Source organism: Myotis myotis, unplaced genomic scaffold, assembly GCF_014108235.1.
Source record: "Myotis myotis isolate mMyoMyo1 unplaced genomic scaffold, mMyoMyo1.p scaffold_m19_p_2, whole genome shotgun sequence".
Classification (NCBI taxonomy): domain Eukaryota; kingdom Metazoa; phylum Chordata; class Mammalia; order Chiroptera; family Vespertilionidae; genus Myotis; species Myotis myotis.
Genome location: NW_023416324.1, coordinates 164,518,097 through 164,536,335, shown reverse-complemented (window position 1 = coordinate 164,536,335; position 18,239 = coordinate 164,518,097). Strand labels below are relative to the sequence as shown.

The window sequence follows — 18,239 nt, the reverse complement described above, 5'->3', positions numbered from 1 at the left end:
CAGCTGAATGAAAGACACCTCCCCCAAAAAAATTTTTCTTAAAAAACTTCCCATAAGTTCTCCCTGATAGATTCTCTTCTTTCTTGCACAGACCCAAGATGGTCCCATTCTTCAGCCTGACTCTGAAGACCTCCTGATAAGAAAATAAATGCTTCAAGGAAACTGCCTGTCAGAGACTCAAAAACCCTAAGTGATTTTTCCCAAAGGAGCACCTGATGCAGAAGGGGCACGTGGATCCATGTCATCCATAATATGTCTTTGCCATCAGCTTTCCTTTTCCAGAAACAGGATTGTTACCTTTAAACTTAAACTGTTCAGTACTTAGGTGTTTGTTTGTTTTTTTTTTCCAACACAACTGATTAAGAATTTCCAAACATAAATTTATAACTAAAATCCACAATAATTGTTCCAAATCAGAATTTACTGTGAGTACAGCAGGTCAGCAAAAAAGTTTATTATTAGGCATGCAAGGAAACAGGTAGTGTACGTCTAAGTGTTTGGGCCAATTTTCCTTGAGTTCCTCTCCACTGGCTCCTGCTGTTAAGTTTCCTTCTGTAGTTGCGATGGTTTGCCATGGTGGGTTGGCTTATTGTCATGAGAGGTGGATGGGTGGGGGAAAAGCAAAGCAAAAGAAGGAACATGGGGTGAATGCAGCCTCCTGCCTCATTACAGGAACTCGGGGCAGTTCCCTTGATCTGTGATGGTCATTTTCTCGATGTCAATGTTATTAGAGGTCAGGATATCTTTTAGATGGGTCACTGTTTCTGGAGGGAGATATGGGTTTCTTCCCAAGATCCAAACATGATCTACATGAAACAGCCAGACGATTGTGGTACAGGAGTACACGAGGGCGTAGTTCTCGTAGTCGGTGGCCAGGACCCAGTACGGAGCCGAAGGCATCACTGAGAACCAGAGGAGGGCAGTATTAGGAGGGACCAGAGCAAGAGAAACCTTCATCGGCAGGACCTGGAAGCCAGATTCTGGGGTCTTGGTTCTTCTAAATCAGTGGTTCTTAATTCTGGCTTCATGTGGGAGTTGTGTGGGAGCTTTGACCAATACTACACCCTTCCCCAGCCTTCCCTGGATTCTGATATAGAGGTGGTTGGTACTTTTAAAAAGTCCCCTGTGATTCTAATATGCAGCCAGAGTTCAGAGCTAGCATTCCTGATCCTCCCTGGTAGGACCTGGTAGCAGATTGGTCTCTAGAAGCCCATAGTAACTGCTGGGGGAGGGGAGGGGGGGTTGGCTGGACCTCCTAGATTAGCACTAGTGCATATAGAGGCACTACTGAGTTAAGCTGAGTCAAGAATGTAAGGTCAGGAGCCTCAGGCTTTCTGAGTCTGTACCACCCAGTTTCCAGAACTTGACCAAGGGAGGAGGTAGTGGCTAACATTGGTTTGTTTGTTTCTCTTCCTGCTTGTCCTTTGAAAATCCTTCCATTCTTAAGAATATAGTAAATCAGGTGGTAACAAGTTATAAGCTCTTCTTTACAAAGGGTCTATGAAGATTCATTGATTGATAGCTACATAGCTTTGAAAGCCCAAAATTAAAGGGGTCGTTAAGGGGAGAGATAGGGTATTTGCCCTCTCCAACTGAATCCAGAAATTTCCTCTGTGAATTTGACCTCCAAGGCCAAGCTTCAAACCAAGGAAAACTCATAGCACAGCTTGTGAAAGTTAAGTGGCAGATGGACCCGCATGGGAGATAGATGTGTGCTGACAGCATAAGAACAAAAGACTTGGACACATATGCAGTCCTGGGTGATTTGCTGGGTTTTAAGCATCCTACCCCCTCCAATCAAAAATAATCTCACTGTTTGCCAAGTCAAACCAGAGCTAAGCTGCTGGACAAAGGAGGCAGTATGAGCGTGGTTAGAGCTTGGCTGGGGGTCAAGGACCCAACTGATTATCAGGACCACACAAGAGGACAAGTTCAGATGACCACCCACCAACATCCCTCCTACCTCTGACTTTCTACCTGCTTATAAATATAAAAACAGAAGAACACTTGGAGGATGTCTGGATAGAAGCCTGGACAAGGCTGCAGGAGCTAGACTGAGTATTGTTTCTGACTTACATTTCTAACACGGTTGGTGCCACCTGCCTGGCTCACTCAGGAGAGCATATATTTACCATATATCTGCTACTGTGGAGTGTCAACTGCTCTGTGGGTTCCCAGCTGGACTGAGAGCTCTTCAGCCCTGAGCGATACGTCAGCAGCAGCAGCATGCCCCACTGCCCAAACTCAGGCATGCGTATCCTGTCTTCCTCCCACGGGGTCTAGCACTCATGCATAAATGTACCCAGATATTTTCCTTTAGTAAAGAAAACTTCCATGTCTCTTTATTAGAAAACTTTGACTGTCAAAGTTTTAGGATAGGACCGTCAAGTTATCTAACATGGCCTTGGAGACCCTCCCTAGTCTTGTCTTCTACTTCATGGACCCTTCAGGCCTTTTCTCATGCCATCCTCTCCACTTGGAACATTCTTTCCCATAATCTCCCATACACTCTGCAAAACCCAGTGTAAACACCTGACCTCTTCAACAATAAATCCCTTCCTCCTCTGCTTCCCCAGCCAACAACTCTTGCCTCTTTTAGTTCCTGTTTGGCTTCCTTAAGAAGGTTGTGCCCATAATATTTGACCTTCCCTCCCATCCCCATCCCTCAACTGAGAGTTTGGAGACCTAGGTTTTAGTCCCAACTCTGCCTCTAATTAGTCCAATGATTGTGCCTATATCACCTAGCTTTCTTGCTTTTCTTTTTAAATCTTTATTGTTGAAAGTATTACATATGTCCCCTCCCCCCACCCATTGACCCCTTCTAGCCCACCTCTTGTCATCTAGCTTTTCCTTATTTAACTTTCTTATTCGTAGAAACCACAAGAGAAACTGGCCTGTACAAAGCCCTTTACAACATACAGAGCATGTGTTATCTAGTTTATCTACACAACATTAGGTGTAGATGTGAAGTTAGTTGCTCACAGTCATATGTGTGGGAAGAACTCTTTTCTACTCCTCCCAGCATTCCTATCTTGGTCTACAGAAGAATAAGAACTTCCTCTCTGCCCACTCTAGGCCCTTCATCAATGGGGAAGTGGGGGAGGAGGGTAGTGATTCCTCTTGCAGCTGGTCACTTCTGTGTCTGCCCCACAGGTGGGGAGAGGTGCTCCCAAGCACTTTTGGCATTAGAAAGTCTCACAGCCCTGACCGGTTTGGCTCAGTGGATAGAGCGTCGGCCTGCAGACTGAGGGGTCCCAGGTTCAATTCCGGTCAAGGGCATGTACCTTGGTTGCGGGCACATCCCTGGTAGGGGGTGTTCAGGAAGCAGCTGATCGATGTTTCTCTCTCATCGATGTTTCTAACTCTCTATCCCTCTCCCTTCCTCTCTGTAAAAAATCAATAAAATATATTTTTTTAAAAAAGAAAGTCTCACAGTTCTGAGCTGAATTAACCTAATTAATTCAGCAATAAAACTAATATATGGTACTTTCTCTGTTGCATATGTGCAATCCTCTGTTAGTCCAGAACTCAGAGGGCAAATGCCTGCAATTAAATATTTCTCAGGGACCCCAACAATGTGGCTGGAAAGTAGCAGACAGAACGAGGACTCAGACTTACCTTTACTCTTATCAATTTCTTATCTCTAAGCTTTTGTACATGCTAGTTGTTCTGTTAATAACTACTAATTTTTTAGGCTTCCGTTTCCTCTAGGAAACAAGACTGGATTGGGTCTCCTACTGCTCAAGCACTGTGTGGGCCAATCTGTGTTTCCTCTATTGCAACACTCACTACCGTTTGATAGTAAACGGCCTGGGTATTTGTCACTATCCACACCAGGATGTAGGCTCCTCAGGGGCAAGGGCCTGCTCTGTCTTCCTCATCGTTGCATCTCCAGCAACTTGCTCAGTACCTGGCATGGAGTAGGTGCTCAATAAATAATTATGCATTGAATCATTATTGACATGCAGATGGGACACAACCGCATCCAGCTTAGGGCTCTAGCCCTCAGTTTGCTTATCTCTTGTCCCTGAAACCTCCTGAGAGAAGTGGATACTTACACCAGAAAAACTTTACTCCCAGCTTGGCGGGCTCGGTAAAGTTGCTCTGGGAGGCTTCGCCTTCAATTTTGTTCACAGTTCCATCAGATCTGCAATGAATTAAAAAAGAAAAAATAACCTGAACTCATGAAAGCCAAAAACCGACGAAAGGCAAGATTTGTTACACTTAAGAAGCATAGTGGCCAACATTGTGGTTTCTGGTTCAAGAGGATCTCCAAGGTAGGTTAGACTCCAGTTCTAGTCTTTCCTCTTCAGTTTGCGACTGCCTCTGAGACCAAGCGGAGGAAGACAACCTTGGGGAAATGAAAAGCAGCAATTGCAATGCTCTAGACCAGCGGTTCTCAACCTGTGGGTCGGGACCCCTTTGGGGGTCGAACGACCCTTTCACAAGGGTCGCCTAAGACCATCAGAAAAACACACATATATAATTACATATTGTTTTTGTGATTAATCACTATGCTTTAATTATGTTCAATTTGCAGCAATGAAATTGGGGGTCACCACAACATGAGGCGCTGTATTAAAGGGTCGTGGCATTATGAAGGTTGAGAACCACTGCTCTAGGCACTACATTAGGCCCTTGCACTTCAACACTGGTTTTTGGACTGTATGGTAGTGGTCTGCAAGGCTCCAGAAAGAGGAAGTAAAAAAAGGGGGGGAGGGAGGGAAAGGAAAAACAAACAAAACAACCCAGTACACTGAGAATTCACTTTTTTAAAAAAAAGTGAATCACTTTTGTAAAATAGAAGCGGCCAAAACATGGAGCCTGGAGATCTGCAAGACCCTCTTTGGCCTTAGGGATCATCTTTCCCATAAAAGGGTTCATACACATGAACTCTGAGACCCCTTTCAGTTCAGCAAGCTTCTGACTGAATGTGGGAGATTTCAATGTACGCCAGGTAAAGCAGGCAATGAGCAAACACCTTATTTCAGTGATTCTCAGGTGCATCCAGATCTTAGAGACATTAAATATGAAGAAATGTGCATCTTACAACTAATGCCACCCTACACTTACAATTGGCAGTGTCATTTCTTCCTTAGTGGTATATAAAATGGTACATATATAAAAGTGCTGGTCTTAGGGTGTGTGAAATACTTTCACTCTTTTGGAGGGAGATAGCCTCATTTCTGGATAACTCCCAGTGACCTCATGGACCCCGGGGAGAGCAGAAAGGCCTGGGGATGGAGGCAGCACAGAGGGAGGGTGCTCAGACGCCAGGGTGCTCTTCCTAGGAAGCCGGGAGAGGAGCTGCCTGTTAATCAGTCCTCCAGGTGGGGAACTAAATTTAGAGCAATAGTATGTGTCAGAAAGTCAGTAGGCTTTGGCTAGTGGTGATGAATATCCTAGAAACCAGCCAACAAGCACCAGGTAAGGGAGGGTCGGAACCACTGTGCTGATCCTGGATGCCTTGTCTGCTTATCCTTAATTAGGGCTCGAGATAGAGCCCTGCTCTCTCACCTGGAACTCAGCCATTGGGAAGATGGTCCATCTCTATCTGCATACAGTTGCTTAGCAACAAACTAGTCTCTTCCCATCAGGCTTTTCCCCTTTTCACTATCATTTGCATTGTGCTCCAGAACGTTTTTTAAAACACCACTCTCTGATCATAAACTCATAACTTGTTCATGGGAAAATGCATGAATTTTTCAAAAGTAGCAGCAGTTGAACAATAATAGGAAATATTGATTAAAAGATTAATACACGCCAAACACTGGTCTAAGTGCCTTACATGTGTTGCCTCACTCTTAGTCACAAAGCCCTCTGGGGGGAGGGCTTATTGCCATTTTACCCAGATGGAGTGGGAGGCTGAGAGGATTATTACAACTAACCTAAGATCTTGTCATTAGTAAGTGGCAGAACCAGGATTTGAAGCCGGGCAGCCTTCCTCAAAAGCCTGAGCCCTTTAGCTCCCAACCCTGTGCCAGCTGCTTTGTCCCTCAAATACTCTGGCAGTGTCTAGTGTTTAGCTCAGACTCTCTGCTCCACTCACTGCAGGACTCCTGGAAGGAGAAATGAGACCATTTTCCGGAACTAGCAAACCTTTCTTCATGTCTCCTTGTACCTTAACCAGGTATGACCCGAGAGGCAAGGAGACCTAACACTCAGGATCCTGGCTAACTCTGAAGGAGAGGTGGGGAGATCACATAGGTGCTGGGATTTGTGTCACTGTCTGATTCTTGGTCATAGAATGGGACAAAATATTTGAAATAATCATTGCAACGTTAGGGCCTGCAGAATTCCTGTGATCTCTTCTGGGTGTCTACAACTCAGTTCCTGTAACCCTTCCTGGGCTCTGAATGAGCTAAATTTTTCCCTAGAGACCCTCAAGGTCCTTACTTTGTTTCTTTGGTTTATGCAGGTCAGGGAATCGACCCATTGTTGGAAGCTGAGTGGATAATAGGATGGCCACAGAAGGTCCCTTTGAGCCTGAATAACTTTCAGGCTGGGCTGTAGTTATTTTCTTGAAGTTGAACACAATTCTCAGAGCCCATAGGGAACTGGAAGGACAACCCTATATTCTCAGCCTTTTCTGGTTTTTTTTTGGGTCTGTCTCCAGTTCTCTTCGTGCATCACTTCTCCCTGGGTTGGAATCTCAGCTTCATCACTTATAAGCTGTGTGACCCTTGGGCAAATTTCTTTACTTCACTGTACCTCAGTTTCCTTACCTATAAAAATGGGGTTAATAATAGCACTACCTCAGGGTTGTTATGGGATTATATCAATATACTGGGTAGGGCAAAAGTAGGTTTACAGCTGTGACTATGTGAAACAGTTTATTCTTGAATTATTTATTAATTATTGTATTATTTTCCATATGAACATCTGTAAACCTACTTTTGCCCCACCCTGTACATACACACTCATATAGGTACATACACATGTATATATACACTAGAGACCCGATGCATGAAATTCGTGCGAGAGTAGGCAATCGCAGCCACGGTGGCTGCCTGGATCCCACAGCTGCAGCCCCGGCTTCGTCCAGGAAGGATGTCCAGTCTAATTAGCATATTATTTATTTATTATTATAGATATACACGCAGAATAGTGCCTTGCATATAGGAAATGCTTAATAACTGTTAGTTACTGTTTTTATTGTTGCTGTTATCTTTGTTGATGGAGGGTGGGTAGGAGCTTTCCTGAGGCTTTTTAAAGTTTATGGTTGCTTTTCAAAATGTGAATTTGGGGATCAAACATCAATCTGGGAAAAGCCTTCAGTAACAGAAAGGTGCACTTGTATAGGATATCCTGTTCACATAACCTAGTATGTGGCTCCGTATGTATTTGATCCTTGCTTAATAGGAAAAGGCATTTTCTAATAGCTGAAGCTGTCGGGAGATGGGATAAACTGTCATGGCTGGTGATGCGCTCCCAGTTCCTGGAAGCTGCAAGCAAAGCTGGATGCCTCTGGCAGTAGCTGTATAGGAAGGGCTTCTCTCTTGGTTTGGAGGTCAGACAAGATGGTCCCTGATGTCCTTTGCTACCAGAGTATCTATTTTGCGGTGAGAACAGGAACCCTGAAGTTTGGGTTACCATTGAGTGCCCAGTGCCTCTTGCAGGATCCAGTGCACAATAGGTGGTCAGCAAGTGGGCAGGGAAATGGGTGACTCTTCGTCCCCACCGTCCTGCCTGCCAAAAGCGTTCCTCTCAGGGCCTGTTGTGAGCAGGCAGTCTGACCCAGCCATGGCCGAACCCTCCCTGAACCAGACGGCAAGGACACCCGGTCCCTCCAGGACAGCTCTCTGCAGGATGTGCAATGCCTTTGACGCCACAGCCACTCACCTCAGCTCCTGGTTTATCACTTTGATGTTTCCGTTTTCCATTAGTGAGTAGTTGGCTTGGATGCAGCTTCCCTTCTCAAAGCTCACTGGGATCTTCTCAATTTCATACCATCTTCCAAGATACTGCAGAGACAACAACAAGTAGAGCAAAACCCTGTGGCTCTCTGGGGACCTGCAAACTCTCCTCTATTGTTGTCTTTCAGAGCAGAGCCCTTTCCTGGGGAAACCAGGCAAAATGGGCTGCCTTGTTCCCAGTAGCAACTGAGCAAGATAACGATTCAGAGGAGAATAAGTGATTCGGATGAGTAGGCATTGACTGAATGCCACCTTCTATTCCTAAAGTGCTCTTTATTTAGATGCGCTCTCAGTGTCCCCTTCAGACAAAAATCTATGTGAAATTCGAATCTCTGTCAAAGTAAGGGATTAGATGATGTAAGGTGCCATCTCAAACGTTTTATGATTCTTCAAGGCATCTTTGAGTTGTGTACAAAGTTAGATATGTTCACTGTGGGATTCCAGGGGTAACTGAGTTCTCTTCATGTGACCCCACATAGGGAATTGGTCTCAGAGGCTTTGGGCAGATGATCAGGATTTAGAAGACCTGTATCATTCTTCCACTGGGGCCTGCTCTCAGTTCATAACTCTGGTGTACAGAGTCAACTTTAAAGGAAGTGTGCAACTGTGGGCTTCCATACATTGCCTGGCATAGAGACTGAACCAATTTACAACCTTCACGGAGGGTAATTTGGCAATACCTAGCACACCTAAATATACATATACTGTTTGGCCCAGAAATTTCACTTCTGGAAATGTAGTGAAAGGAATGATGTATGCACAAGATTATTTGTTGCAGTACAATTAGTAATAATAAAAGACAGGAAACAGTCTCAGGGAGCATTAGTAGGGAGCCGAGTAAGTAAATAATGACACATTTAAACAGTGGAATGTTATACATCCTCTTTTAAAAGGGTAATGTGTAGCCTTAATCAGTTTGGCTCAGTGGATAGAGCGTCGGCCTGTGGACTGAAGGGTCCCAGGTTCGATTTCGGTCAAGGGCATATACCTTGGTTGTGGGCACATCCCCAGTAGGGGGGGTGTGCAGGAGGCAGCTGATCTATATTTCTCTCTCATCGATGCTTCTCTCTATCCCTCTCCCTCCCTCTCTGTAAAAAAATCAATAAAATATATATTTAAAAAAATAAAAAAAGAGTCAGGTGCAAATAGTGTATATATTAAGCTACAGTTTGCGTAAAACAACACAAATTTACTTCTTATAGGTCTGTAGGTCAGAAGTCTGACACAGGTCTCACTGGGCTAAAGCCAAGATGTGGGCAAGGTTATGCTCCTTTCCAGAGGCTGTAGAGGAGACTCTATTTTCTTGCTTTTCCCAGATTCTAAGGTCTCCATTTCTCTTCCTACATAGGAGAATGCAATGCCTACAGAGAATCCTGGAAAGGAAGAAGTATGACTCTCTATTTGCAGATGACATAATTTTTGTACACAGAAAATCCGAAGGTACACACACACACACACACACACACACACACACACAGTATTAGAATAAATGAATTCATCAAAATTAAAGGCTACAAGATCAATATACAGAAATCAAATCTCTTTCTACACTTACAATGAGCAATCTGCAGGTGAAATTAAGAAAATTCCATTTATAATAGCATCAAAAAATAAAATGCTTAGAAATATTAGTAAATTTAACCAGAAAAGCATAAAACGTGTACTCTGAAAACTACATTGTTGAAAGAAATTAAATAAGACCTAAGTAAATGGAAAGATATCTTAAGTTCATGAGTTGGAAGACAAAATTTTTAAGATGGCAATTGATATACACACAGATTTAATGTAATTTCTATTAAAACTCCCAACAAACTCTTTACAGAAATTGACAAGCTGATCCTAAAATTCATGTGGAAATGCAAAGGACCCAAAATAGCCAAAAGACAAAGTTGGAAGACTCATACATTCAGATTTCAAAACTTAACCACAAAGCTATAGTTATCAAGACTGTATCATACTGGCATACGGATAACCATATAGATCAATAGAACAAAATTGAGAGTCCAAAAATAAACTCTTACATAAATGATCAATTGATTTTCAGCAAGAATGCTGAAACTATTCAATGAGGAAAGGATAAGTCTTCTTAACAAATAGGGCCAACTGAATATCCACATGTGAAAGAATAAGTTGGGCCCCTGTATTATACTATATACAAAATTTAACTTAAAATTATTTTAGGAGAAAATATAGTAGTAAATCTTTATAACCTAGGATTAAGCAATGGCTTTTTTGTTGTTGTTATTCATCTTCACATGGATATTTTTTACATTGACTTTTAGAGAGGGTAGAAAGAAAGAAGGGAGGGAGAGAGACACATCGATTGGTTACCAAGTGCATGCATCCTGACGGGGGCCGGGGATCAAGCCTGCAACCCAGATATGAGCCCTTGACCAGGAATCGAACCTGTGACCCTCGTGTGTGGGTTTACACTCTAACCATTTAGCAACACCAGCCAGGGTGGCAATGGCTTTCTAGATATGACACCAAAAATGGAAGCAACAAAAGAAAAAAATAGATAAATTAGAAGTCATTAATATTAAAAACTTTTATGTGTCAATAAAGTAAAGTGAATCTATGGAATGGGAGAAGAAACTTGCAAATCATATATCTGATAGGAATTTGTATCTAAAATATATAAAGAACTCTAGCCCTAGCTGGTTTGGCTCACTGGATAGAGCGTCGGCCTGCGGACTGAAGGGTCCCGGGTTCGATTCCGGTCAAGGGCATGTACCTTGGTTGCGGGCACATCCCCAGTAAGGGGAGGAGGAGTGCAGGATGCAGCTGATTGATGTTTCTCTCTCATCAATGTTTCTAACTCTCTATCCCTCTCCCTTCCTCTCTGTAAAAAATCAATAAAATATATTTTTTTTAAAAAAGAACTCTTATATCCCAATAATTAAAAGATAAATAACCCAACTGAAAATGGGCAATAGACTTCAACAGACACATATCCAATAAACACATGAAAAGATGCTCAACATCATTAGCTATTAAGGGAATGCAAATCAAAACCACTATGAGATACCACTTCATAAAAATTTCTTCATAAAAATTCCACTAAAAATTTCTATAATCAGAAATATGACAATAAAAAGTATGGGCAAAGATATGGAAAAATGAGAATTATACACTCCTGGTGGGAATATAAAATGGTGCAGGTATTTTGGAAAAGAGCCTGGCAGTTTCTCAAAATGTTAAATGTGGAGTTACCATATGACCCAGCAATTCTATTCCTAGATATATATCCAGGAAAACTGAGAATGTATGACCATGAAACCAAACAAGCAAACAAAAAATCCTGGGCACAAATGCTCATAGCAGCATTATTCCTGATAGTCAAAAAGTGTAAACAACCCAAATGAACCGATGAATAAAATGTTGCATAACCCATACAGTAGGATATTATTTGGCAATGAAAAGAAACGAAGTACTGATTTATACTACCACATGGATGAACCTTGAACACATTGTGCTGGTAAGAGAAGTCAGTCACAAAAGACCTATTGTATGATTCCATTTCTATGAAATGTCCCGAATAGGCAGAGCCATACAGAGAGAAAATAGATTATTGATTGCCTGGGGCAGAGAAGGTTGGGGGAAAGTGGGGAGTAACTGTTAATGGGTATGGAGTTTCTTTTTGAGATGCTAAAAATGTTCTAAAATTGACTGCCGTGATAGTTTCATAACTGAATATACTAAAATCCACTGAAAGTGAAACCACTTTAAATAGGTAAATTATATAGCTTATGGATTATATCTCAGTAAAACTCTCTGCTTTATATCTCAAAGGACTTTTGTAAATACAGATCAATTATAATTTCCAAAGTATCTTGGGATTTTTATCCCCAAACTGAAATGTAACTCAAATTCTCTGGATTTTTTTCTGTAAAGCCTCCTATACCTGAATAAAGGAATCAGCCTTAATAATTAATGCAGTAAGTCAATGTAGACTTTGGTGTACTGTATCTGTCCTACCTACCTTCCTGTTTGAACTCTATTGATGGTGTCTCTTCTCCCTACCCCCTTCAGGCTTTGAGCTCTCTTCTCTCATTCTCTACCTTTATCCATGCTCTATGAGGTCCCAACACTCATTCACACTGAGCTGTGAGTGACTGATAACAACTTCAATGTTATTCATAACAAGTGAGTTGCTTCTTATTTTTTTAAAATATATTTTTATTGATTTCAGAGAGGGAAGGAGAGGGAGAGAGTGATAGAAACATCAATGATGAGAGAGAATCATTGATCGGCTGTCTCCTGCATGTCCCCTACTGGGGATCGAGCCCATAATCCTAGCATGTGCCTTTGACCGGAATTGAACCCAGGACCCTTCAAGTCCACAAGCTGACACACTATCCACTGAGGGCATGAATTGCTTCTTAAAAGAGAGATACAAACTTCTACAAAGGAGAATATATCTTAACTAGAGGCTCAGTGCACAAAATTTGTGCACGGGGGTGGATGTCCCTCAGCCCAGCCTGCGCCCTCTCCAATCTGGGATCCATCTCACAATCCGGGACTGCTGGCTCCCAAGTGCTCACCTGCCTGTCTACCTGATTGCCCTTAACTGCTTCTGCCTGCCAGCCTGATCACCCGCTAACCACTCCCCTGCCAGCCTGATTGATGCCTAACTGCTCCCCTGCAGGCTTGGTCACCCCCAACTGTCCTCCTCTGCTGGCCTGGTAGCCCCTAATTGCCCTCTCCTGCTGGCCTGATTGCCCACAACTGCCCTCCCCTGCCAGCCATCTTGTGGCTATGGGTGCTGCCATCTTTGGAGGCATGGCAGTCAATTAGCATATTCCCTCCTTATTGGCTGTGGGTGCCGCCATCTTTGAGGGCAGGCAGTCAATTAGCATATCCCCTCCTTATTGGCTATGGGTGCTACCATCTTTGTGACGGCATCAGGGTCAATTAGCATAGTCCCTCTTTATTATATAGGATGGGGAGATTCTAGCCTTGAGTTAGTAACAATGAGAGCCTTTAAATCATGCCACCCAAAAGCACCTCTTTCTGCTGCTCCATCCCCCTGGCCACACAGGTATTCATTAAGGCTGGGCCTAATTTGAGGAAGAAAAGCCATACATGGGTGAGCTGGTTATATTGATATCTCTTTAGTGCAGGTAACAAGAAAGCCCCTTAGGGCAGCGGTTCTCAACCTGTGGGTCGTGACCCCTTTGGGGAGTCGAATGACCCTTTCACAGGGGTCACCTAAGACCATCGGAAAACACATATATAATTACATATTGTTTTTGTGATTAATCACTATGCTTTAATTATGTTCAATTTGTAACAATGAAAATACATCCTGCATATCAGATATTTACATTATGATTCATAACAGTAGCAAAACTACAGTTATGAAGTAGCAACGAAAATAATTTTATGGTTGGGGGTCACCACAACATGAGGGACTGTATTAAAGGGTCGCGGCATTAGGAAGGTTGAGAACCACTGCGTTAGGGAGTTCTGTCCTCTCCTAGGCCCTGTTTGAGTGGGTGTTCTGCACTGCTGGGGAGCCGAGTTTTGAATCCCAGTCTGCATTCAGTAGCTGTGTGACTGGGTAGGTTATAAACGCTTCAACATTCAGCGTCCTCATCAGTAGAATGGGGGACAATGCTACTGCAGCAACTGCTGTTGATGCCTGGTCCCGTGTCCTCTGCGTCCACCTTTGTTTTGGGTTTACTCCAGCCACAGACAATTCCCACACACACTGCCCCTCGGTCTCCTTCTCTGCCAGACAGCTTTGCCACAGGAGCTCCCACGGCTCACTTGCACCCATCCCTGGGACAATCTGAGGTACATTCCGCACATTTCAGAGGATCCTCAGCAGGAGTGAACCCCGTTGTTCACAGAGTAGCCTGATCCTGAAAGCAGGCTTTATTGCTTTTCTGCCTTCTCTGTCTCACTTTCCTACATGGCCACTGGTGCTTCCTGGTTTTGGCTTACAGAAACTCCCTGCCCCCAGTTCTTGTCTCAGAAGCACACGTAAGGTAAGTAGGTCCCCCCAGGCTTGCTGTGGCCATCAAAGCAGAACGATATAACCGAGCCTTGTAGGGTGCCGTTCAAACAGGAGACAGAAAACAAGCGGGAGGTTAGCCTTTTACCACACCTTATTCACGTCAAAATTCTCCTGCACAGGAGGAGTTGGGCACTTCCCGAGATGGAATGCTTGTCCCTCTGCCGCACGGAAGAGGCCGGCCAGTGCTGAAAGCAGCAGCAGGGCAGTCACCATCTTGGGGCTGGTGGCTGAGATGGAACCTGGAATTGGAGGAAGCAAAGCAGCGGGAGTCTTTTGAGCAATCTCTGGAGAAAGATTTCTGGGCTGGCCGGTCCCTTTGTGGGCAATTCTCCCACTCAGCCCGGTATCCCCCAGGGGCCACGTGAACTGTCAGCACTGCTGTGAGGGCCCCTCCACCCTCCTACCCCCCACCCCCCTACCCCCCACCCCCCTACCCCGCCCCCTGGTGAGCCTCTCTCTAAAGCAGTGGTTCTCAACCTTCCTAATGCTGCGACTCTTTAATACAGTTCCTCAAGTTGTGGTGACCCCCAACCGTAAAATTATTTTCGTTGCTACTTCATAACTGTAATTTTGCTACTGTTATGAATGATAATGTAAATATCTAATATGCAGGATGTATTTTCATTGTTACAAATTAAACATAATTAAAGCATAGTGATTAATCACAAAAACAATATGTAATTATATATGTGTTTTCCGATGGTCTTAGGCGACCCCTGTGAAAGGGTCGTTTGACCCCCAAAGGGGTCGCGACCCACAGGTTGAGAACCGCTGCTCTAGAGCCTTTGCACCTGCGTAGAGCACACCCTGCCTGATATTAGTTTGTTGGATTTGTGCTGCAACCACTGCCCCTCACCGAATTAGGCATTTTTCAAGGGTGGACACTGTTTCTGCTTCTCCTCGGGCCCCTCCACAGAACCATGTGGTGTCAGGCATGGTATATATTTGAGTGAACAGAAACAATGTGGGGGCAGCAGACAGCAAAGGGAGAGATTGAAGCTGTCAGCTCTCCTGAGAGAGAAAGAATGAAAACAAACCACTACAACGTTTAGTATCTTATGGAACTCATAAGAGAAATGCCTTCCTGCCCGCACCCCTCACCCCTGCCCCAATCTTGCTGAGCTGTTTATCAACCCAGGAGTAGGGCTGGAAACCTTGACAGGGAGCAGCGAGGTCCCGGTCAAGGTTTTGAATTCTGGCTTTGCCACCTACTACTAGTAAGTATAACTGTGTCCAACTTATGCTTCTGTTTCCTGGTCTATTAAGTAGGAATAGTAATCACCCACCTCATGAAGTTTTGTGAGAATTAAATGAAATCATAGAGCATTTAGAGCAGCGTCTGATACAGAGAAAATGCTCAATAAATGCTAGTTACTATTACTATGAAAAGCAGAAACAAATGATTGTTTCTGATTTTTTTCTTTTCTTCTTTTTACATTCTTTTGGGGATATATTTCATAGACGTGCAATTAACTAGAGGACGAGTAGCTGGCATGCAACTTTGCAACCAGTATTTCTGCCCAAAGTACCCTTCTGGCAGCAGAAGCTGCCTTGAGGAGGGGCAGTGGGAGGGTGTGGGGGCGGGGGTAAGGGCGGGGGTGGGGGTGGGAGTGGGTGGGGCAATGCAGGGCTGCTGGCAGGGTCTGCTCCCAGGCTGCTCCCTGCTTTTCTCACTGACTTGCTTTCAGTCTGTTCTCTTCTGCGTGACTCCCTGCCTGTAGCTGCACAAGAGCTATTTCCAGCTCTTTGCCTTTCTCCTTGTGATGAGGAGGACTGAATCCACGCAAGCAAAATGTTCTCAGATCTGAGCATTTAAAAGGATGTGTCATAATAGGAATAATTATCACCACTGTATAATGAGTCTCTAAACCTTCAAATAACTTTAATGATCAATAGCTTTTCTTCTGGAAGTTTTCTGGCTGGTTTTCAAAAGAAAAATTACATAACGAGTAAACGCTGCCAGTGGCGGTGGGGGGAGGGGTGATGGCTGAGTGCCCGCCCCTTGAGCAAGTCTGCAGGGGTAGGGGGCCCACCTCCCTTAGTCTCTGAAGCCCCATTTCCCATCAGCCCTACCACCATGTAACTTTTTCAGGGATGATGGATTTGCAGAAACCCAGCCTAAACCTACAAAAATTTGCATCCATTTCCAAAAGGCTCTTGGAACCACTGGAGCTCGATCTACTTTTGGCCCCCAGTAGGCGCCACACTCAGTGCCTTGCCCAGGAGATCTAACCTCAAAGGAGGGCCACACATTATACACATCCAGAGGGTCCCAAACACTGGATAGGACCTTAGAGGCCATTTATCCAATCCTCCCCTCTCCTCCCCCCTCCCTCCCCGCCCCGCGCCCCCCCCCCCCCCAGGGGTACATGTGGGAAGCTGAGGCCCAGAGGGCAGAGAGCTGGGATTCGCACCCCCTCTCCAGCTGCCCGTTCTGCAGCGGCTCTGAGCCAGGCTTCCTTCTGCACACCACCTCCATAGCCTGATGAGTCTCACCTCACCACGTGACAGTTACACCAAAAGTCAGTTCCACATCTTGCGCTGACAACTCTCTTATTACAAAATGTTCTACTGTGGGCTGAAATATGTTTTTTAGCTCTGTAGGAGGATTTCAGAGCAAGGCTAATTCCCCTTGATTGCATCTCTCCCAAAGATACCTCTTTATGGCAGGAATTTTATTCCTATAGTTAAAACTTTTTTTTGTGAGAGAAAGGGTTCATAAAATCCATAATTTTTCAATGCCCTTTCCATTCTAATTCTAACACTGAGTACCTGCTGAGGATAAATCACATCATTAACATGTACCTATGAACCTGGGTATATATAACATATTTTTGCATCTTCTAATTAATACGAACGGGAAGATTGTCCTAATGAGAAGAGTTTAAATACTTTTAAAATATATGTAATTTAAATACTATTTTAATTGAATAGTAAATAATTTAAGGATAATTCTAAGGGGCATCCACTGGGCCAGCACTGACTCTGAGAACCACTGCTCACATTCATTGAGCTTCCCACCCAGATGCCCTGGCCTCGGGATTTTACATGTGCCAGGCACTGAATCTCCAAACCATCCGTCTGGAAGAATCCAACGCTGACCTTCTCTTTGTGCTCAGTGAGGTCAGTTTGCCCAGCTTATGTCCTGGTAAGCTGTGGAGCCAGAACTTCTGCCAGAGCTCCAAAGACTGCACTCCTAACACCTGCCTGTTAGCATGGACCTGGTCTCTGATCTCAAAAAGCTGAAGAACATTAGGGACTAGATTTTTAGATTTCACGTGGTAACATACAATATGTTTCCACAAGCAAATGAGTCTTGAAAACTCATCTAGCTATTGAATCTAACAAGAAAACATATCTTCTGAAGAACACATTTTTGTGTCATATTGTTAAACGCATTTTCTATCCACACAATTCCAGTTCGCTTTTCAGTATTTTACTGTAATGAGCATTTGGATAATAAGCCCGAGAATTCATCTAATATAGTATTGGTGTATGGAAAGCTCTCTCAACTGTCTCAGTTAGTACAGAGAGGGTACATATTGCAAGTAGAATATTTTGAGGTGAGTCAACATTGAGTTGGCACCCGAGCTCTGGCATTTGTTGGCCGTCTTATCTTGGGCCTGTTGCTTCAGATATCTGAACCTCAGTTTGTTTGAGGAAAATTAGATCAAGTCTGCAAAGCTACTGGCACAAGCCCTTGATAATGTTAGTTAAGTGGCCCTCTTAAAGCAGCAGGCAGCATGTCAGTCTCATAATCATGTTAGTTATGAATTTTTAGCTGAAAAGGGGCGATAGAAAAACAAGACTGTCTCTGTTTTAAGCATTATTCATCCTAAATAAAAATTAAAACTACAGTGCATACCTTTTTATCAAGATGAAGGCAGTTTCCAGATGCAAAATCACCCAATTGGAGATGCCTTGTTTGGGTGACTGGCTTCTCCCAGGTTATTTTATAAGCTTCATCAGGTCACTGACGTTTAATTTTAATGCATGCCACACCCCCCTGCAGTTCCAGGAGGGCTGGGCTAAAAGCTTAGCTCTGTATAAAACACAAAGATGAAATGTTTTGACCATCTCCCTCCCCCAATTTCCTTCACAGCTGCTCCCTGAAGAAGAAACAATGAGATATTGTTTGTGTGTGTGTGAGAGAGAAAGACAAAGTGCATTTCATTCAAAATATTGTGGGGTTTTTTTTGCTATGTGGATTTTCTAATTTAATTTTCTTAGGCGGACTGCACTTTGAAGTTCCAGTAAGGATGAGTTACAATGTTTTCAAACATCTGGTGTTTATTTTTCAT

At 43.8% G+C, this 18,239-nt stretch overlaps 1 protein-coding gene across 1 annotated transcript; it reads right to left on the bottom strand.

Annotated features, from left to right (window-relative positions):
- Window positions 1-400: 400 nt before the first annotated feature.
- Window positions 401-17,953, bottom strand: APOD (apolipoprotein D). Its single transcript, XM_036352365.1, has 5 exons — window positions 17,804-17,953; window positions 14,029-14,177; window positions 7,843-7,964; window positions 4,059-4,147; window positions 401-902 (listed from the first exon to the last, which is right to left on the bottom strand). The coding sequence occupies exons 2-5, from the start codon at window positions 14,149-14,151 to the stop codon at window positions 667-669; spliced, it is 570 nt and encodes a 189-aa protein (XP_036208258.1). The 5' UTR covers window positions 14,152-14,177; window positions 17,804-17,953; the 3' UTR covers window positions 401-666.
- Window positions 17,954-18,239: the final 286 nt, after the last annotated feature.